Below are 22,947 nucleotides of genomic sequence, written 5' to 3'. Positions count from 1 at the left end.
CAGCAGTTCGTTTTAAACTACGCCCTCCAGGAGGAAGAGGGACAGAGGGGGGGTACGGCGGGATATATGTCTGAGATGTATGTGCGCAGGAGTATATGAGGGACATTAAAGCTTTTCTACAAGGAACACGGTTATAAATGCTTCGAATGAAAAATTTTAAGCCCTTGGTGAAGGTTTTCTCCTCTTGCTTAGTATCGTTATCATCGCTGTCAACTTACCGTTAAAGTAAGCGAGTGAATTCTAACGCAAAGTTAACATAGCAGGAAACGGCCGAGTCAGCAGGCAGATGTACGCGATTAAGAAATTGGTTGGGATATAGTGGCTGCGGCTGGCGCAAGACAAGGATACTTGGCAGGCGCCTGTCTTCTATAGCGGACGAGCCCAGTTGTTTTTTATGCTGCTGATGATTATGACTTCCATCAGCAGCGAACTAGCAACGTGAAATTGTGAACCTTAAATGTTTAAAGCGAAGGAAAGAAAATTATTTTTTTTAAATGTACAAGGTTGTATTTAAAACCATGCTAAGCGGTAAGCACAGTTGGTTCTCGTATCTACGTGTCGGCCGCGGCGGTGGCTCAGTGGTTATGGTGCTCGGCTGCTGACGCGAAAGACGCATGTTCGATCCCGGCCGCGGCGGTCGCATTTCGATGGAGGCGAAATTCTAGAGGCGCGTGTACTGTGCGATGTCAGGGCACGTGAAAGAACCCCAGGTGGTCGAAATTTCAGGAGCCCTTCACTACGGCGTCTCTCATAGCCTGGGTCGCTTTCGGACGTTAAACCCTCGTAAACCAAACCGTATCTATATACGTGTCGCTACATGCAGCGCCGTGAGGTGTCCGAATCTCAGGTAATTATCGTCGAGAAGGTTTCATCCACTTCCTAAATTTGTTTGTGCATTCAGTACAATGGACGAAAATAATCTGACGACCTTATATACAGGCCTTATTTCTCCGCATACTCTTAATACCTCCGCAGCACCCTCTGCGTACTTCCACATTACTCCGAGATGACCACCGGCCAGGCCCATATCCTGCTGAAGGCCCACGCCTGGGCCAGTATTTACCTCTGTTGCCTTCACTCTAATTCGACCTGCCCCGAATTACCTGACCTTTAACCCAACTTGAAGCACTGCCTGTATCCATGTTCTGTGGCCAGCCAGTTGCCCCGTTTTTTTTCTACCGTTTTCCACACACTTGGCAAACTTTTTGGCAGGCCAACGGCCCTCGTACTTCGTGCGGAGGATCTTCTAGCTACTAATTCAAATATTTCACACGCACAGGTACACAAACGCACTTCGCCCTCATGCGATGGAGTGTGGAGCTCTGTTCAAACTCTTTTGCCACGCACATCCGTGTTCACTCTCAATCTGCAAGACGCTGTAAATATAGGACTTTGGCGTCTCTGCTAGTAACTTACAGAAAATGTAATTTTTGAATTCATCGTCTCATGCAAGTCAGTTTTGGTGCTTTGTTGCTGCGAGGACTTGGTTTTGGCTCATATTATTTTTAATCAACCACGTAATAATTGTGTTTTGGAGAGGCCAAAAAACAGTCGTTGTGAATATTTCTGTTTACATCGTACTTTTGTTTCGAGATGCTCTTTCTGGAAGTTTATTAATATTAACACTGACTTGAAATATTCTATTATTTTAAATGCGCCTTCTGGCAAAAGACAGGGTTGATTGGAGAGACATGGGAGAGGCCTTTGCCCTGCAGTGGGCGTAGTCGGGCTGATGATGATGATGATGATTTAAAAGCGTCCGGGAGGTTTTGTGCTAGTAACACAGCAGTGCTACGGCCCATGTCTCTTCATTCTGTAAGCAGTACAGGCCGTCTCCTGATCAGAGCGAATTTGAGCTGAAGCGCGCGGTGTCTTGGCGAACCGCCTGCTCATCTAACAGCCTTCCCTGGATGAGGAACTGGGGCATGTATATTCGTCATAGCTTCAAATGTATTCAGCGAGCGCAAATGCCGAGGCAACTTTTGCCCTACTTTCGTCGTGACGCACACGACAGCGACGCAACGATTGGAACAACGCTCATCCGTTACTCCGCAAACTGCGCCCTGGTCTATGTGCTATTCTAGGGACCATATCCATACGCACGTACCGTCGCCTCTGCTCAGATTTTTGCGCCGCTGAAAACCGCCGCTCGTCCCCTCTCCTCGCGTGTCGGGAAGGCGGCCCACCTGTGCGTGTCACGCAGCCGGCAGGTGTTGCCGCACGTGGCCATTGAGCAAGACGCCGCTTTCATTTGGGGGCGGGTCAATGAACTACGCGCTTGCCGCGTGCGCCGCGGCTGTGGCTCCGCGAGAGAAGCCCCTGCCAATGGCCGCCCGTTAAAAGCATCTGCATGCACCTCACACTTGGTGAAAACAGCGATGGCATCTGGCTCCGGAGTGCTTCCTTCGTGTCCGATGAACGGACGTGCTGAAAATGCTGTTTTTCGTGCACATACTGGGTTGCTTTTCATATAATATGCCCGTAGACCTGTAGATACTGATGCCGTATCCGGACACTGTTTTAGGCCTTAATAATGAAGACCGATATGGGGGGGGCCTGTGTCATTTTTATCCAGCAAAAAAAAAAAAAAGAGATTCAGCGGCTGCAAGTTTTCGCATCTACCGGTACGTTTACTGACACCACATATGTGGACGGCACGTTCATGCGCCTGCTGTTCGCATCAGACGAGCCAAATGCTGCGCAGGCTGTCGTGATGCTCCCATACTAATGGCCATGATCTGAAGGGAGAACTGACGCAATTACCAGGACATTCTCACATCTTTCGCATTGTCTTGTCTAATCACAATAAGCGTAGCCGTGAATAAGGGTATACCTTGTTTGAGCAGCTACCGCTACTTCGTCCGTCAAACATGCGCAGTCAGCAGCAAATGTCGCGATCACTTTGAGTCACGTACGGCAACAAAACATCACCGTGGCCTTCTGCCACTCAAGACCGCTCGGCTGCCAATTCCAAGCAGCTCTCGCTGAAAACAGCGCGAAGCCGCTAAGCTTAGTTGCACGAATTTTTTTCCTGCGTTAATGATCGACTTTAAATGTAGAGCGAATATTTCAAGCAGCTTGACTGCGAGGCGCAGCTACTTATAGCTTTGCTTTCTGTTTCGCGCACGTTTGGCTACTTGGCTTCGCCTCTCTTTTAGAGCATGTTTAGCTAATTTGCATTTTCCTGTTTGCTTTGAGCAGGTTTAGGTGCTTGGCTTAGCCTCTCTGTTCAGTACTCGTTTGGCCACTAAGCTTGGCAGCTTTATGAGCCAGCACCACCACTGGCGGGGCGGTCTTGCACGTTCAGCTCGGATATCATCAGCACGTTTTCGACTTTCCCGCCGGAATGGAGAATACCCACTTCCTCCGGCATGGCGAATCTACGAACGTACCACGGCGCAAACTTTTCGCGAACACGTGTCGTGGTCATCTCTTCGCACCTCTTCAACGCTGCATTGAACTCCACAGCTGACTCCTTGCGACGTTCGCAAACCTCACGCGGCCGCTGCGGTTGCTGTCACGTGGTACGATTCACCGCCGTGTCCAGCGATCATCCTCTTTACCACGTTAAACCATTGCGCTAGCCTCTGCTGCTCCCCCTGCCTCCGCGACGAGTAAACCGCTGAAGCCTCGGCAAGCCGTGGCACCGCTTTCTTTCTTTCACTCCGACCTTCCTGCCTACCCCCCACGGCGCTGATCTCCGTCTTTCCTTTCCTCCCTGTCCTCGCTACGCCAGCTGCGGCCGTGCCGCAGCAACCGGCGCCGCTCGTTCCCGGCTTTCACTCTCTCCCGTGTTTCTTGTAACTACTTGTAACGCGTTACGGCTGCCGTTGCACCACCGAAATGACTTGTACTGAATGGCTCGTATAAAGCTATTACAGCTTTGGCTGTAAAAGCATTTGTCTGCAGGCAGACGGAAGCGGACATGCGCAATCATGACGTCGAAGCTCAGGCGTCACAGGCAGGGCTGCCATCGCATCGAGGAAAGAATATGCTTTCGTGGATTCACACTGATTCATTAACGACACATGAGTGTTGCGCCCAGGCGGCGCTGCGCAAAGACTTGTTAAGCTAAGTTCCGCAGCTCGTTCGCCAGCGTGAGGAACACAACTGGCGCCCGTTCTCGAAAGCTGGATGGAAACATCGAACGATGTTGCGGGCGACTTCGTGCGCTCTAGTTTCTAATGTTACCTGCATTAGAAATGTAGGTAGCAATATTGCCTGGGCTAACATGACGAGGCACATTGCGCCACACCTTTCAAGAGGTCAGAGCGAGTGATCTTTGTCGTTCACCTTAGCGAGGGGGGTAGCTGATTATCAATAGCTGGTGCTGGATATCCTGCGCGAGGATCACCCAAACCAGCTGGCTGCAGGCACCTTAGTCGTGAGCACGGTGTAAGAATATATTGCGCCGCGACCCATTTTACACGCTCTTTTTGCTTATACGTATAGCCTTCAAATGGCCATTCTCAAAGTAGTGTGGGCACCTCACGCCATCTGCGTCGCACATTTCGACAGTGTTACGCGTGTGCTTGAAATTTTTATTAACGCTGTTGCTTTCATTAAACGGGCTTGAATTCCGTAACGGCATAGCCGAGCTCGCGTGAGCTTCTTAGAAGTGCTCATGACGAAAATAAAGGCGACGCAGTGTTAAGTAGCCGAACAGTGGGCGGTTAGAGACGTGAATGGAAAGAGGTGTCCGCTGATGTCTTCTAGAAAGAAAGTACAGTCATGCTGTTCTCCCAAGGTATCACACTGCGTGTTTGTTCCCGTGGATTCGAGCTTTCAACTCTTGCCACAACATAGGCATTGCGAGAAGTGAGTAGCTCCACATTGCTTCAACAAAATCACCGCCGTCTAACGTGAATCATAGCATAAGACATTTGAAGGGCATCTGCCGCCTGGCCCCACAACAATGGAAAAAAGCACATCCCGAAACCTTAAGAACATTTATCTAGCAGCGAGGGCTGTGAAAATAGCTATGCTGAACGGGCAAGCATCGTATAGCAGTAAAACCAAACACTAATACATAAAGGTAGAAACTTAGCCATGAATGTTGGCAAACAACTTTAACTGGAAACAAGACGCGCTTTTTGTGTTTTGCCTCACTCCACGCTCTACGCAGCCGGTTTTCATCGCTGATATTTTGCCGTCCTTGGACACGGTGAAATGCGCCATCGTGGCCTGGGTACTGCAGGGCGCTTGTACAGCAGGCGTTGCACTTAACGCAAACATAGTTTTTTCGTAATTTGTTGGTGGCGCTTGCTGTTAAGGTGACACTGGGGGCCACTTTTCGTTTTGCGTGATTACAATGTTTTGAGAACAAACCAGTCGCGTTCAGAAAACCGCGGGTAGAAAGCTGCGTGCAGCAGAAAATGCGAAGACCGCGCATATACGGCTGTAGGCAGAAGACCAGCTGAAAAAAATAAGCGCGCAAAACTCCTTTTCTTTGTGAACCATGTGTGTTTTCTTTGTGGCCCTCGTCGTTACACCAGCAAGCCATCTGTTAAAATCTCAGCTTTCATCGTCGACACAGCGTGGAAATTGGCACCCGCAAAGAAAAATATGCGCTCGTGTTCCAGGTCACAGGTTTTGACAAGCTGCGTGCTATTCGTGACTCGGCGCGTTTACAGAAGTCGGACGCTTGCGATTTACGGCCGCGTTACACCATGCGGGGTCAAATATTTCGCCTTTGTTACTGCTCCCATTTATATCAGTGCCGCTGCTTGCAATGTTATAGTGTGACTTTCTTATGCTCCGGCATCGCTGGTTTTCAAATGCTAAGCATTTATGGGCCCATATTACCAAGGGCAGCAGTTATTCCCCGATTGATTTCTGTCATCCCACGCCAGGCGTAGACTCAGTAGAGAGGGCAGAGAAAGCTGGCCGCGTCAAAGGAGAGAATATGCTTGAAGCTGCCAGCAGACAGGCGAGGCGATAGGGCGAGGCCGACGAGAGAGCAGAGGATGTGGACAGAATGCGTACGTGCTGCTGCTTCGCAGAAGATGGGACAGCATTCTCTCATTCGTGGTACACGCTCGTCAAAGAAGCGGAACAGGTGCTACTAAAACCGCAGCAGACACGGGACAGAGGCAGGCGACAACACAGGGCGGTCCCTTACTTGTCCCTATAGATTATAACCCAGAGTGAAGGAACGAGAACACGAAAAGAATACTGAACACAGGACGGACGCTTGTCTCGGGCGCTTGTCTCGTGTACCTGAATGCCCATCGTACAGGTTTCCTTGCAAGTTCAGCTCCCGTTGGACCTATGGATGCTATAACAAGTTTGGACGCTTTTAGAAGATACCAAAGATATATTAGCCTGTTTTTTTTCTTCCTGTTACCTTAATACTCCTGTAAATTCGTCGACCGCATATTTTTTTTTTTCTATTATAGAGTTCATAGAAAGGAAACCTTGAACGCTGATGAGGCTTAGTTTTCGTTCCTTGTTGGGAAAAAATACGCTGACGTCATCGCAAGCATTGGAGAAAAACTTCTGTATTCCGGTCTCTGATGATGCGCCGCACGGGTTTATTGACGTCAGAGAACAGAGCTATTACAACAGCACGTATGGACTCATGCACCTGCAGGCGTTGTCTATTGCCATTGTGCTACGGAGCAGTCACTAACTTGAAGGAATCGGGCATTCTTACGCAGAAATAGAATTGGGACGCTTTACGCAGAAAGTAGAAAGACAACTGAACGGGCCAGAATAATGCAGGAAAGAGGCAAAAAGGGTGATAACGTTTGCACCTGGGTGAAGTGTAAGTGGCTCGGCTTTTGGTTTCGCTGTTGTGTGTCTCGCGTGCGCGGAGATAACAAAACGTGTACAAGCAACAAGAACGGAAATTACAGCCGCTGAACGAAAAGCCGGAGCTGTAGGTACTGAGAACGTGTCCATTCATTTTTCTCATGAATCTTTTTACTTCTCCTGCCCTTCATCATTATGAACTAAATTGAGCCCAGCATTCCTTTATTTTTTTTTTATTTGGGAGGAGGGTTTCTGTTCTTTTCAAGAAATATGTTTCTTGTATTAGAAGTGAAATATAATGATGCAAGTACATGCTAAGTCTACTGTTCTAATGCTCGTTATACTCATACTAATTGTCTCTTCATAATTTTATAACTCGTTCATATGCTCAATGGGCCCTTCAGTAGTCACTTTATTCTGAGCAGAGGTAAGAAGCTCGTTCAGATAGCTACACGCCAGCCTTCATTGCGAAGCGTTAGCGAGTTTTTATTAACTCCTCCTCGCCATCTGTCAATGGAATCTACTCCCTGGCACCAGTGCATCTGCCAATGATTACGAAGTGTTTGTAACCGCCGTGAAATGCCACTTCGAGCTGTAAAATTCATCCTTCCATTCTTTTTTCTTTTCTTTTTTTCTTACATTCTTGTTGAAGTACTGGTTTCCAAGAAAACTTGAATGTTTGTTGCCATGTGCCTTTATATTTTGAGTGTTTGATGATATATATATATATATATATATATATATATATATATATATATATATATATATATATATATATATATATATAGCACTGTTTTTAGATATGTTTAGCTCTCTAACGTCCTGCTGCTTAAAGTTCGGACCTCAGGTGGGTGTTCTGCACTCGTACGAGTCGTGAGCTTTCAGTACAAGAAAATAACTGACAAAATAACCAGGTAGCACCGAAACGTTACAACAATCTTAGTTTAGTGTTTTTGTTTTGTTTCAACGTTAGTACACTGTCCTTTTTTTTTTAAGTAGCGTTTGCGAGACATTACAAATAAACGTTGGAAGAACATTTTCCCAACCTTAACGATACATTTAAACAGCAAGTGCAGCTTTCGCTAAAATGCTAAAGTAATTAATCCTACAAGATCAGAACGCCCAACAGTGATTCGCCACTCTATTATCCCTTAGCAAAGGAACAAGGGGCAACGAGGGCGACACGCACTACAGTACATCACAACTAATAGATGCAGCTCACACAGTTACCTTCCAACAGATAGCGCGGGCTCAAGCTTATAGATATAGCAAGTTGTGAAGGGTGCCATCAGTGAGAGCTAGTGGCAAATGGGTAACACGCGAAATTTAGTAACGAAATTTTTGCCTGTAAATGCAATATATGGTAGGCATCATCTCAGATCTTTTACTGCAAAATTCTGCTAGTTAAAAAACATCATTACTGCACAATGGGAAATGGTCTGAGACACAATGCATGGGAATATTGTCAGTTTTGCTTTATTGTCCTCATTTGAACGTTGGAATAACATTAGAATTGGCAATGTTGTTTTATACTTATGATTTAAAGATTAAAATAACATTTTGCATCACAGTATAATATTTAGTTTTGCCTTCAAGCTAATGTTCACATGCAGCATGTATCGTTAAGTCTTAACATTGGCATAACATTCCAATGTCACATGTAACGTTACTGCAATTCACACAATTTTATACTGCTATTCTAATGTTCATGGCTACCTGGGCTAGGTTAGAAATTTACTGACTGCAGCAGGAACTCCGGAACAAGGTGGGGGGGGGGGGAGGTGGGGTCGCCCCCCCGCCCCCCCAACATTTCTGTATAGACCTCCTGCATGTTTGCAAACAAACGAGGTGGCGCTGCAGTCGCTAGCGGGCTCGCGGTAAGCAAAAAGCCAGGGAGTGGCGTCGCGTAGAGGTGTTGAGCGCGGGTTTTCAAGGCTTGTAGGCGCGTTTTCATTTTCTGCGAATCACAGCAATGGCTGATGCTTTCAACTTAGTAATTTCTCGAAGTACATGAGCCCGCGTTGGCCACGCCCTAGGTATTGAATAAAGTAACAAGTTTTTGACACTCTGCACTTGCCGGAATGATTTTACTTCGGAACAGTAGTGAGCGGAAGTGCTGGCGTTGTTTCGGAGGGGCAGATCGACGTGCGCTCACAGTCTGTAGCCACACGTGTCGCGCTGTGCGAAAAGTGAGGTCAGCGTCGTGTCCCCGATCTCCTCTGTCTCGCTGAAGCGCTGTTTTCAGCCGCATGATCACGCACCAGCCAGGCCGACTTCTCCCCTTGTTAAACTGGTCGATTTCGTGAAAGTTTTCATTTCTGGAATTATTTTCTGTCCTAGCCCTGGGGTCTTCTGTTCAGTGACGAAAAAGTATAGCAGAATATTCAGTAGAAATTTATAAATTGCGCTTTCTAGATGTGTAGTCGTCGAAAATTGTGAGGTAATTTCCTTGATTTCTTTGACTTTTTTTTTGTTTCAGTGCCGCATTTCTGTGACCAAAGCGAAAGCGAAGAGGCCATAAACGAGGTAATAAACTTTAAGGTTCGTTCTCTGAAATTTAACATTTTCTGCGATTGGCATCAGTCACACCTTATTAATTTCGTAACGCATGAAAATAGAATGATTCTATTTGTCGCAAACGATTCCTGTGACATTGAGGAGTGCAATAAATCTCTCGATTTTTTTTCCTACACGTGCAGTACTATGCTAGTTATTTTTGTAAGAAACGTTTTCATGTTACTATGCGTGCATAAGTACGGATCGTCTAAAAAAAACTAATAGCGTCATCATACAGAACAGGGCTTTGTGAACAAGCTGGCATACAAAAATTTGCGCACTTTCTACTCAATTATTTAAAACCTCGGGGTGACTTGACGAGGGTGTTAATTATAATTACCCAAGAACTGCAGCAGGTATAGCTAGAAATAAAAGGCATTGCTGAAACTAGCGTAGCAGTTTCATATTGGCACCAAATTTAGTTACATATCACATGCATAAATAACGAAAACACTTTTCAGTGCCGCGTCCCCTCTCAATCTTGCTACGTGTCTGTTAGTAGCACACCTGCGGCTGCTTCTTTCCAAACAAGCTTCGCGATCATGTACTACCTCATGAAACATGACACATGTACGATGCAATGAAAAAGCACGCGGCTTTTAGCACACTTAAGGTGCGTAAGACACGCACGCCAACTTGACCGCGCAAGATTGACACAACTTACCAGACTTCTTTCTACTCGGATCAAATAATTACGTCGGTCATATTAAGCAACAGTTTCAAGTAAATATTAAATGCCATAAAACGCGCCGTTAAAACATGCTGTGCTATTAACAAAAGAACGCATTTCTTGGGGACGAGTGAACCTACCGGCGCCCCGTGCACAACAGCTGAAGGTGATAAATACGTGTGCAGCTATATATGTGCTTTTTTTTTCCTTGCGCAGTTACAAGCCTACTATGCTCATGTTCAGGCGAATGAACGCAGTAGCTTGCATGCTATTAAGTGCATTGAGTGACAGTGCCGATCGACTCCCAGACTTCGCGCTTTACTACCGCGGCCCATTCCCTGTTAGCCGGCTCCCTAATGTGGCATTTATCTGCGAGCAACCTATCGAGGCTAATTTAAATTTCATTTTATGCTACTACGCGGATCCAACAGTGACGCAGCTGGTCAATTCATGCTGCTTCCGCAGTGCGCACGCTTGATGCAGCCGCCGGTAGCTGCGGCATCTGCGGTAGGCACGGGCAGGCGGAACCTGTTTTGCCTACCATGCGAAAGTCGCTGCTGGCATCAGCGCCACCGCGTCTTCGTGACGTCGCGGGGCAGCGGCCCCCAGTCAGCAGCTACCTGCACTCAGATCAGGTTACTGACAAATACTTGAATTTTATGACGCTATTAATGTAAAACACAGTGGGGCTGAGCTAGTTGGCTTCATAGCCAGTAAAACACTTAATTTGAGTAACCTAAAAAATCCTGTCCCAGTAGAAGTCGTTGAATGACTGGCCCCTGTTCATGGTCGGGATTAGTAGAATTGAAACAGAGTATGCGCAAACTTTTTCAAGGTAGTCAATTACTCCTCGTGGGCACATCCCTATGAAGCTATCCATACCAATTTAAATATTACCTGCATTAACAAGTACACTTTTGGACAGTGAGATATAAAAATACATAAAAGGTAAATAAAATGAATATAAATAAAACGGAACAAATTAACTAAAGAAACTCGAAATCCGGCCCCCCTCCGGAGTCCCTGGATAGCAGCAACCCTGTGCCTGTCTTGTCTGTACTAGCTGGACGCTCGAGTCTCGTGATCGCACAGACGGACGGACGGACGGACGGACGGACGGACGGACGGACGGATGGATGGATGGATGGATGGATGGATGGATGGATGGATGGATGGATGGATGGATGGATGGATGGATGGATGGATGGATGGACGGACGGACGGACGGACGGACGGACGGACGGACGGATGGATGGATGGATGTCTCAGGCTGAACCCTTTAAATCGGGCGGTGGTTCAAGCCACCTAGCCATGACTTGTGAAATTTTACTCTTGTCTTGGTTTTAGCCACCAGTCAGATAACCTTCGCTTGGTTATTTCTATCCGCTTAAAATCTACTTTTCCTTCACTGTCCTTAAACCCCAATGCCTTGGATAAATCAGCCCCGCTGCTTTCCACTGTAGGGTGAAGTTCTTTACAGAAAAGTATCAAGTGTTCAGCCGTTTCCTCCTCCTCTCCGCATGCAATGCACAATGTGTCTATCTCATGGTACCTGGCTCTATATGTCTTAGTCCGCAAAACTCCCGTCCTGGCCTCTAACAACAAAGAGGTTCCCCTACAATTATCACAGATATTTTCTTTGGCAATTTCCTGCTTAAAGATCTTGTATATTCCTAGTGCCGATTTCGTCAGCATTCCTGTTTTCCACAGGGCTCCCTCTGTTTCTTTAACCTTTTTCTTAACCGATAATTGCTGATTTGCCCGCCTACTGCTGTCCAGATATTTGCTTGTCAGTTTTCTAGTTCGCTTTCTCGATTTCGTGTCAACATTCCTTATGTACAGGTATCTGAAAACTTTCCTAGCCCACTGCTTCCACCCCCCCCCCCCCCCATTTTTCTCAACCGCTCCTCAAATGCTATCTTACTGCTAGCTTCTCTGCTCTCGAACGACGCCCATCCCATATCACCTTGTGCCCCCTGATTTGGTGTATTGCCATGTGCTCCCAAAGCTAGCCTCCCTACGCCACGTTGTTTGATTTCTAACTTTGCTTGAACATCTGGTCTCATGCACAGGACCGCATTGCCGAAAGCCAGACTAGGAACCATCACCCCTTTCCAGATCCATCTTAGCACTTCATACCTATTGGAATTCCACAGTGCCCTATTTTTCATAACAGCTCCATTCCTACTAGCTTTATTCATTACATATTTTGCATGCTCTGTGAGATACTCAGCACCGTTATTTATCCACACCCCAATATACTTGTACTCATCCACTACTTCTAGCGTGAACACCTGTATTCTATGCTCGCCGACCTCATCATTAAATATTATGACTGCAGATTTTTTCTTACTAAACTTGAAATCTAATCTATCTCCCTCTGTGCAACCTATGTCTATCAACTTGTGTAAATCTTCCTTGTTGTCAGCCATTAGCACTGTATCATCGGCGTATATTAGTCCCAGTAATGACTGTTTAATCCATTCTCCTTCCATTCCATGTTAGAAAAAAAAAGTGCTGCTTTACTACTTCCCACAAATCCGCGGTTTGTGACCTCGGCTAGGGTTGCTGCATTTCGATGGAGGCGAACTGCTAAAACGCCTGTGTACTAATACTTCTGCGCGCGTTACAGAGCCGCTGTTGGTCGAAATCAATGCACAGTCCTCCGCTATACGGCGTGCCTTACAGCCTCTTAGGCATTTGTTTTTTCGTAAAAAGGCTATGAAATAAGGCTTTTCTATTTTAATCTAGGAGCTGTAATTATTGCTGACGGATACCTCGCTTCTTGTTAGAGGCAAAAAAATACGCTCCGACCAGAGGCCCATGAGTGAACCGATGTTTAGGCGCCGACTCGGGACCTTCATCAGGGTCGACTGGGTGGGAGCAAGAGACGCGCTTTTCAACCTTCTTTTTTCCCCACTGCCGCTGTTCTGTGAAAGGGTTTGGCCGCCTCGTGAGTCACAATGAGTCACATTGGGCGAACAGGGGGTCAGATTGAAATGTGCACGTTCCTAGCTTCTTGTTGCGGTTCATAGGGAGCCAAGTATTTTTGTCATAATTCGGGGGCTACGCATTTAACGTTTGCTTCTGATGTTTTCGGTAACTCTGAAAACGCGGCATTCGAATTAATTAACCGTTTTCGTTTTCTTGTTATTCACCGAGTTTAATTTTCTGTCGCGTCGAAACCAATTTCGTAAGGACACAATCATCGTAGCATTTTCATCAACCAGTAATCACTCATCCTTCAAAACAGGGTGCAACAAAGGCAACATGTTGTTCTGTGCTATATATAGTCTTGTGGAACCCGTTAAGCTCAGATTCAAGTAAGTTAATTACTTTTTAATAGAAACCTGGGACACGAAAAGGGCCGACCGTGATCAGAAATAATAAGTAACGGTGCTTTGTAGCCTTATCATGATTACTTTCTTTGCTTTTTGTCTCTTCGCTTCCCTCATTTGCCTTTTTCAAAGGTACGAGTGCATGCAGATGTGGTCTGTTCGTATTAGAATGCATTTTAGTGCCACTTTATTGCCTCTTCATATATTGTCTTCAAAAATCCCGCCGCAGTTTTCAAACCTTAAGGTACCCTTAAACACAAAAAAAATTAATTATCGCCTGGGCGTTTTGCTCGTGAAATAGCATGAGTATTTTGAAGCTAACAGAAGACTGCTTGAAACGTGCGCACATAAGTGTCTAGGTAAAATTTAATGGAGTTTCTCCCAGCTAGCACATAATATTTCTGTTGCGGTTATTTTGGTATCACAATAGACTTTATTAGCCGTGCAGTTATCGAACGAAGTATTGAGAACACACGTTTTGAACACTAATTGAAGATAAGCTTCGATATGATTTTTGTGGAAGTAACCTATGACAAGAGCCTGATTTCAATGACCGTTTCGTTGTGGCGCAGCGACAGTCGTTGTCAGGAATATCGGACTCCGCCAATGTTTCAGGCTATGTGCAGGATGCATCTTTAACGCTCATACTGAACGCAAGAATCGCAAGGATTGCCGTTGGACAACAAGCATTCGGATAGCTTTGGGGAAAGAGGGTGACCGCAGTTACTCCCGTGCCGTGTTGACCTAGCCTGAAGGACTTCTTTCAAAGCACCAAAAGAGAGTATCGACGGGAACAACGAGCTATTTTAGGAAGATGTCTTCTGTAATTCTGCTTCAGAGAAGCTTCCCTTTTTTAAACATCTGAATCAAAATGTTAGTTTGTTGGACATTTCTGTATTATTGTTTCGGCACTATGGCAAAGCAACACGCGAAAAAGCAGCACGCATCAGAACAGCACATAATAAAAGGATGAGCGAGAGAATAGCAGAGAGAAAAAAGTACGCGTCAAAACAGCGTGATTAAAGGATTAAGTTGGGCTAGTTGGTGCTTTTGATCCAAAGAATGCGACATATTACTAGCGTTAAAATACAAAGGACAAAGAGCGTCTGTCCAGTGTGTTTCTGCTCTTTGTCCTTTGTATTTTAACGCTAGTAATATGTCGCAGTCTGTGGGTCAAAACAGCGCTCCGAAAAAAAAACAAACAGTGAGGTAGCAAAACAGCTCGGTGACACCAAAGCGAAGTGACCCACTACAGTGTCACAAAAAAACGCATACCAGAACAGCACTGCTAGGAGAAGGTTACGAGCGTATATGAAACCGATTTATCGAAAAAAATAAAGAGTGACTCCAGTTAAAAGTGCCACAAGGCGATGTGGTTGGTTTTTGACGAGACTACACCTATAGGCGCCGCGTGCAAGCTGCTTTCGATGGCTCAACTTCTCCCCCCTATTAAACACTGCGAGCTTTCTGCGCAGACAGTAGAGGGTAGTGCCCTTGAGGTTTTCGTCAATGCCCACCAGATGGGGTCCCCTGCGCTTTGGACAGGACACACGCGGTGAAGGCGACCGGCAGTTGCGATATAGAGCATGTTCTGTCAGCGCAGCGGCTATCTCCGGATATTTCAGAAAGTTGCGTGGCTTTCTAATCACGTTACGAGGACGCTCCCGAGCACAAGCATTCGCTCTTATCAGTCCCGCTTATTGGAAATACCGCTTTCTTCTATGCCGCGAGGGGCGTCTGAATTGGGCGTGAAGGTGGAGTCTTTTTATATAGGTGCAACACTACCACTCGCCATTGTTAGCGGACTCGTTTGGACGACTCGTAGGGCGCGTGTAGAAGGTTCTCGCTACGGGTCTAATGGAGACTCTTACGCATAATGCTGCGGGGTAGCTAATACTACTGCAGTTTAGGCTCGTTATGACGAAGTCGAAGGGGTCCTGCCATTGCTTCGTGATAGCCATGGGTTACCTTGGCCGAAACTATCGCATGCCGATGAGCTTAGTGCCCCCGTGTAGACCGCGGACAGCATAGCTGACGCTTAAAATTTAGTTAGTCGTTGATAGTTGCTGTCGCGAGCGCCTCTGATGCGCCCGAAAATGGGCGCTCCGACCAAACATAGCCTCGCCAACAAGCACCCGTTTCTTCCGATGTCCGCATTGGCTTCCGCGACCAGTAAGCTGTTCCTTGAGGTCTAACGACGTAGAGGGCGGGGAGAGACCTGCTCCGAAAATTTATTCCTGTTTTTTTTTTTTTTTGGCTCTGAAGCCGATACGGCCGCGGTTAAAGGGAACTCGTGATATTCCGTCGCGATACCCAGTTTGGTTGGCTTCTCCGCATTACACAAGGGCACGGTCGTCAAAACCACACCAATACACGGCTTCAACGCACGACAGAAGTGCCTTGTGGAGAATGGACACGCCAGATCGAAGGCTGTCATTGCTTTGATCGTGGCCGCCTATTCGTCAGCAGAAATCGCCTTGCGCTTTCGTTTTCCGCCGCTGCCATTGCTTTTGTCAATCCAGTGGGACGTCGATACTGTCAAGCTGAACAAACGCACTGTCAAACATTCACACTAAGAGACCATCCCGCGAAAACCGAAACTAAAGCGCTAGCACAGCGCGTTCGCAGCTGGCCGCGTACTCAGTCCCGGCGAAAATGGGCGCCTCAAGCGCCAAATTTTTGGCGCCAAGTCTCCGCCGACGAATCTGCCGGGGAAACGTCTCATGCGAGGAGAGGTTTGCGCATGTTTTGCTCCAGTTCTATAATCAAAGTTTTACCTCCTCCTCCTCCTCGGCAGATCTCGAGCGTGCTATGCGCGGCAATTTATATTCGCCGTATCGAATTGTTACGAAACTGTTGCGCACCATTACAAATCTATATAATCAGCGCAAAATGACTGGTGCAGTTCGTTCGGGGTTAGTTACGTTTCTGCGTAGAAAAATTTTAATGGTAGAGAGATTTCACATACATGGGCTTCTTATAGCTTCCTAGGGGAGCAGCTATTCCTTTGTCATATCCATTATTTCTTTATAAACCGTTTCATTATGACGAGGTTTTTCTGTATATAGCTGATAAACTTCCGGTTTTTAGCTGTTGAAAGCATGTCACGGGTTTTCTTTTTCTTTTTTAGTGATTGTCTGAGCAGAGAAGCTGTTTACGCTTGCAACTGGTGGCCGGTCTCGATGCATTCTCTCTAGTTCTCATGAAGGGCAACGGATGAAAAAACTAACAGATGCAACGGGCGCTAGGTTACTAGGACATGTTGCGTCTGTCTGTTTCTTCGTCTGTTGTCCTTCATGAACGCTAGCGAAAGTTTGTTTCGAGAGTGAGCACTGAGACCGTCAAAAGAAGCGAGCTGCTAGACCATGGAAGTACCCTGAGCGCGTTTCAAACTGACGTGCTCACGGGGCTGTCGTGTTGAGTGAATGCAACTAACGGCCGTTTCTCGCTCTCTCCTTCCCAGCGCAAACCCTCCCGGCGGGTCGCCCCCGACCGAGCGGCGGCTGCCAGCAGCGCTCACGCGGCGTCGGCTGACGCGACGCTCGGCGAGCAAGCGAGCCCCTGCGAGTTGGGCTGCACTCAGTGACAGAGCGCGCCACGCTCCCGCGGTGAAGCGCGCCTCCCGAGTCATGGGATCCGCGCCGGACGACGCACAGGGTCGCAGCGCCGGGCTTTGCGCACTCGACGCATGAGTGCGCTCGCTATGACGGCGGCCTGCGCCGGCAGCAACGGCAGCAGCGTTGGCCCACTCTCCGGTTACCTGGTGCAGCGGCCCGGAGGCGGTAAGCGCTCTGCCATCTCCTACCGCGTGTCTGACGTGCCAGCTGGGCCTCTCGTCAAAGCCAAGTCCTCATTCTCCGATTTCGCGTCATCTATGCCTTTTAAACCTAGCCTTGAGCGGTTATAATTACAAACGGGTGTTTGCTTCATTTAAGTTAGCAGAATTGCTAGGGAGCTCAGACTTTTAGCAGCTTTCTCTGGTCACTTTAATACCGGAAACAAGACCATAGAATGTGCCAAAGGAAGACTTGTTACCTCTTTGTCTGATAAGCATATGTTAGTGAAATTTTCTGTAGTTCCGGCCTGATGGCAGTGTACGGACACCATTCCGGCGAAAAGCTACTTGAGCCGTCCTTGAAGCTTGTGTTATTTCCGGTTAAATGGACCCTGAAATATCTTTTATGGTCATTATATGGTGCAACGAATCTGTACAGTTGGCCTTTGTGAGTATTGGAGTCAAACTTAAAAGCTCTGCGTGGACTCTATAATTTACCAATAATTTTTAAAAAGTACTGCTCGCAACCGATTAGGGCGACACCTCACCGCGCGTTCTTAGTCGCCCCTACCTCGATGACGTGAATTGGCAATCTGGGATAGCCTCCTCATTGGGTGTGCCCATTAGAAGTGGGCGGGATGGGGCGGGGCGGGGTACAGCCCCAATCTTCCGACCAGTTCTCTTCTTTTCTTTCTGGCGCGGCGGCGTGTATGAGTTGAGGGTGCGAGGAGGAGCATCATTTTTAATCGCCCATATCTTCGGTGTCGACGAAGCTAGATTTAAAATTTTTTGCGGTGTGGTGACTAGTGACGGATTGCCGATCGCACGTGTGCTTTTCTTAATCTCAATAAACACCATTTCATGGTACCTTTAAACGTATTTGCGGCACCAAAAACTTCGGACAGGATTGGCAAAACAACATGAAGACACAGGACTGGCGCTGTCCTTTGTCTTTGTGTTCCTTGGCCCTTCCTGTCCATTTCCTTTTCGCGCTTCGAAGGCTCATGCATCATGAACCAACAAGCACCTATTAAATATTTGTTCATTTCCTTTTGCCACAAAAATACATACACACATACACAACAAAGCGCAAGGGAAACACATAAGTCCGCAAAGCTATACTATTGTGCAGAACCGCCTCTTTTTATTTGCTCTCTCGGCCGATCAGGCGGGCTATAGGGGGCCATTGCCCTCATTTTTCTTCCACTCACCGTGCCAACGGCTACACAGGTTTTCCAGTATTTAATCATCGCCAACATCACCGGCTGTGTGCAGTCACCTGCAGGCCAGACGCCCCTCGCCAGATGCCCCTCTGTCACAGCAAGGGATAATCTCCGATTTCCCCTTGTTGTGATCGCCAGCATTCCGAAGCTGCCGGCGCGGTCAGCGACCTAGCGCGCATGCTGGACTCCTGCCAGAGGCTTGGAACGCAGTCAGCGAGAGTCGCTTTCTTCTTCAACGAGCGCCATTTGTTTTTTTACGGGTTCTCTACGGATTGTGGCTACGCCTTCCCTACTCCCTTCACCTCAAGCTGACAGAGGGGAGCGGGAAAACTTCCCTGGCGAACGGAGGCGGAATAAAACCTGCTGTACGCAGCGCCCATTCCTGGCACATTGGCGCCTGCTGTATACACGCCGACATGAAAGAAATGGCGGAACGAAAGCGTGGCGGCGACTAGTAAGCTGAAACCAGCAGAAAAGCAGGCCAGTCGGTCACAGCGTTCGAGATCCGAAGGCCGCGCCTGAAGAAAGCCCTTCTTGATTGGAGAAAAATGGCGGGAATTTGCGGACGATTAGTAACGTGCGGGTCGTCTGCTGGTTGCCATCTTCATAGGCTTGCGCGAAAGGGGGGGGGGGGGGAGCAAGGAAGGAAAGGACCCCCTTAATAGACATGAGGAAGAGGGGCGCAAATTTTGGTACCGTATTGTTCTCTACTACCCAGAAGACATGAACGGGCGCTATCATGAACTTTGGCTCCTCCTTATGCATATACCTGTGTTCATCCCCTATTCATCTGTATCACACCCACAGAGATGAATTCGCCGTGTGCAGAGTTGCAAATAAAACTATTTAGTTTCGAGCAGACTCCATCTGGTCTCCTCGTCGTCGTTCCTGTCCTTCGGTCCCGAGCAACACCACTCGGTCTGCAACAAAAGCCACGGCCATACTGCCGCAGCAGACTTCCTCCCCTCGGCACTGCACCTGAGTGTAAGCTGATTTTGGCCATGCTTCTCGTCCCGTCTGACTCTTCAGTAGACCTTAGGTTACCTGTCTGCGTGGGCACATGTTTCCCTTCCAGCACCAACTGGCATTTGTTCCCCGCTGTTCCCTTTCTGTCTCTTACCGTGCTTCCAGTATACTTAGGCACTGACAGAGTGCACACTCAGTGCATGTCCGCATGCATGGATGGAAAATTTTTGAGAGAATTTCACGTGACGAACTCGTAGCCTAGAGTCATAAAAACTCAAGAGGAGAAACCCTTGTCAATGAGTGGCCATGTCACGTCATAGCATATCAAATAAAACGCCAGACAAACAAACGCTCGTCTGCTGGAATATCTTTCCTGGGAAGCATGTTGGCCGGAGAGTTTTCATGGCGGCGCTTTGATTCCAGTTTGGCAGGCCAGGGGAGAGAAATTACAAATGGAAAGACTTCAAGGTAGGTTGATTTGTAAAGCTGGGCTGCCTGCCGTCATGCTGTCTCCCCCCACGTGCGCACACAGCTGGAAGCCTGCCTATTGCTAGCCCGATAGAGTCACGGCTTTAGTCTCGTGCCCACTACCGCCACGTGGAGACACCTAGTGGCGGCTCTTGCGCTACTGTATAAGAGCCTGTATTTGATACAGTGCATGACGAAAAACCGCTTGCATTAATCATACCTAGGAATTCTGAACAAAAGCATTTCTCAACGGGAGAAAGCTTATGAACGCAATTTTTTCCCGTATATTCCAAGATTTCACTGTAACAATCAATGACCCACTATCTACCGTCGCAGGCTTACATTTCTTTTTTTTTTTCAATTAACGTTTCTGCTATAGTCAAAAACGTTCCCCCATTGGTTTTCCACGGCAGTTTAACTGGTCGTTGCGAGCGATAGAAAAAGTTTAAAATAAAGATTTTTGCTGCGCATCGGAAGAATGGGCCATTACCTTCAATGTTTCCATAACAGTACCTTACAATATTTCAGTATTCAACATGCTTGCCCAAGAACGCTGGACATGTTATGATTCATGGCGATGGTGCCAGCTTGGGCAGCAACACGTAGGATGCGGTAAATCATTTCATTCGAGATGTGCCGCTATATATCGATCGTCTCGGATTAGTCTGAAAAAACTCAAGCTCTTTGTCTCAAGAGAATAGCTCACTTGTAAAATATTTTTGATAATCAAAAATTTTGATAGCTTGAGCGCGTCTAAATTTTGCGGCTTGCTGAAAAACAAAGCATTGGAAAATAAATGTAAAATCAAATTTATGGCGCGCCAGCACAAATATTTTCTTCAATTTATACAAAAGTTGGACAATCGTGTGTGATAAGGTGCGGAGGAAATTTCTTTTTGTTTTAGTTTATTGCTTACTCTAATACCCTAAAAATGTCGCTAATTGGGGAATTATGTGAAAGGATGTCCTTAATTTTGCGCCCATTCTGACTTAATTTTTCGGGGTTTCGAAAAGGCCATACTTGTCCAGAAAAATAAATTTATGCGTGGTTATCCTTTCGTATTGCCCGCATAAGCGATGGGATTTCGACTGGATAGATTCTGCCTTTAAGGAAAAAGAAAATTGACAGGATGGTTGCCATTGGTTAACCCGAGATCCAGCGACAACTGTTCTGGTATTTATACTGCATGATATGTTGTGGTAGAGAATGTGAGCGCGACCTCGCATGTGTATAATTCTAGGGCGTTGTTTTTAGTTTTCCACACACAGTCGTTTTTCGTTTAGGCCTCCTCTACAGACCGCCGTTCTAGAAGAGCAACGCTGCCGATGATCCTCTCCTCGGGCGGCGCTTTTCGCAGCAGCTGCCGCAGATGTACCATGCTATATTCCTCAGCTCTCGCCATACCCTCCCTCTTACTTCCACGGTAGCCACGTTCCAGATGGTTACCGTGGTATGACTTCCTACACTCTCGCCATACCATCCTCCTCTCGCTGTACCCTCCACCTTTCACGTCAGCCCTCCTCCTCATTTGTAACTACCCTCCGGTTGGTTCCCAAAGCAGCCACGTACCGGTTGTACCTTCTCACGCTCTCGCCACACCCTCTGCCTTCCACGGTAACCACCTTCCGGACGGTTACCGTTGTAACCACCCTCTGGTTACGCCTTCCCACGATCTCGTCATGTCTTCCTACCACGGTAACCCTCCTCTTCCTTCCAGGACAACTACCCTCCGGGTGGTTTCCGTGGGAACCACCTGCCGGTTGCTCCTCCTTACGCTCTTGCCATGCCCTCCTGCGGTTGGGGATTCCTCCGCCCTCCCGATACTCTCCACTTTCCACTGTAACCACCCTCCGGATGGTTCCTGTGGTAACCACACACCGGTTACGCGTTTCTCTGCTCACGTTATATACCTTCCTCCACGCACAGTAACCACCCTCCGAATGGTTCCCATGGCAACGCACCCACCTACGCCAACATATATGACAGACTACGACACACTACTCCGACGCAAAACTCAGGAACGGGCGCTTAACAGCTGTCGCTGTAAAAAAAAAAGTATTTTTGAAGTTGAGCAGCCTCTACGCGGTCCAGGGTTCCGCACATCGACTGCACGGAATAGCAAGTAGCCGTGATGATGTCTCATTGCGTGAAGGCATTGCTGCGACCAATGAGCGAGGTTATATGGAGACTGCTGGAGTGGCAGGTTCTCATAGACGCATATGCAAGCCGTTGACGCCGAGAGAACTGTTCCGCGGCCATATTTGGAGGAACAGAAGCACGCCGCACTCATTCGGCTGCACTTGAAGAGCGAATGCTTTCGCTTCGCCACAAGTTTAAGAATCTGCATATCAATGGCCTACTATGATATATATGCTACGTAGGTGTCGTATTATGTACTAAATGCTATAATTAACCTTCCCCCCTCCCCCAGGAGGTAGCAGAAAAACCAAGGGAAAGCCGCTTATCTTCTGTAATCTAGACACACGCGCTGTTTACATGGCTCTGTAGTAATTTTGTCGATGAATAGCTGAAAACGTGTGAAGTTTTCCATATCTATGACTCGGAGGATAACTTCCAGATGCGCTTCTAATTCTTCATGCTCCTCGAAGCTGTTAGCAACAATACAAATAAACTTGCATGGCATGAAGCACTCTGGTCAAGCGTTGCGAGTCCTCGGAAGTATCTAGGCTAAAATGTTTTTAACATTTGGTACCTTTTGAAGCTTAACAGATCAGGGAACTGCGCAAAGAATTTGAGACAGGTTGATGTCCAAAAAAGTTTTATTTGGCATGCATTTTATTGCTATCGAGCGCGTAAGCAGAGATTGATAGAATACAAAAACCAATAAAATACAAACCATTCACAAATAATTAGAGGAAGAAAAAGCTAAGCAAATGTGGCCAGAGAGAGAGAGGGAGAGTAAACTTTATTGTTCCAATTGAGAGGTTTGGTTGCGTGCCCGGAGACTGCCGATGTCTTCCAGGCTGAGCGTGGTTGGCGCCCCTAGTCCAAGGCACCACTGTCCCTAGCCATCCGGCATGCGTGGCTCACTAGGTCCCTTTGGACCTTAAGCTGGCTGCTGGTTAGCTGGTCCTCCCACTGCTCCGCATTTGGGTCTTTATTATTTCGGAACGCTACATTGTGTGTACATTCCCATGTGATATGATATAACGTGGGGGTTGCCCCGCACCACGGACA

At 47.3% G+C, this 22,947-nt stretch overlaps 1 protein-coding gene across 4 annotated transcripts in view; it reads left to right on the top strand.

Annotated features, from left to right (window-relative positions):
* Positions 1–9,227: 9,227 nt before the first annotated feature.
* LOC144114520 (uncharacterized) overlaps positions 9,228–22,947 on the top strand; it is a 436,123-nt gene continuing 422,403 nt past the window's right edge. For all 4 annotated transcript variants that reach the window (XM_077648322.1, XM_077648321.1, XM_077648320.1 and 1 more), the window contains exons 1-2: positions 9,228–9,279; positions 16,781–17,099. In XM_077648322.1, the coding sequence (XP_077504448.1) occupies positions 17,006–17,099 (94 nt within the window). In that variant the 5' untranslated portion in view covers positions 9,228–9,279; positions 16,781–17,005. The remainder of the gene's footprint in view (positions 9,280–16,780; positions 17,100–22,947) is intronic.

Source organism: Amblyomma americanum, chromosome 1 (assembly GCF_052857255.1).
Source record: "Amblyomma americanum isolate KBUSLIRL-KWMA chromosome 1, ASM5285725v1, whole genome shotgun sequence".
NCBI classification, from domain to species: Eukaryota; Metazoa; Arthropoda; class Arachnida; order Ixodida; family Ixodidae; genus Amblyomma; species Amblyomma americanum.
Note: the sequence above shows the minus strand (reverse complement) of the source record. Positions and strands in the feature narration are given on the sequence as shown.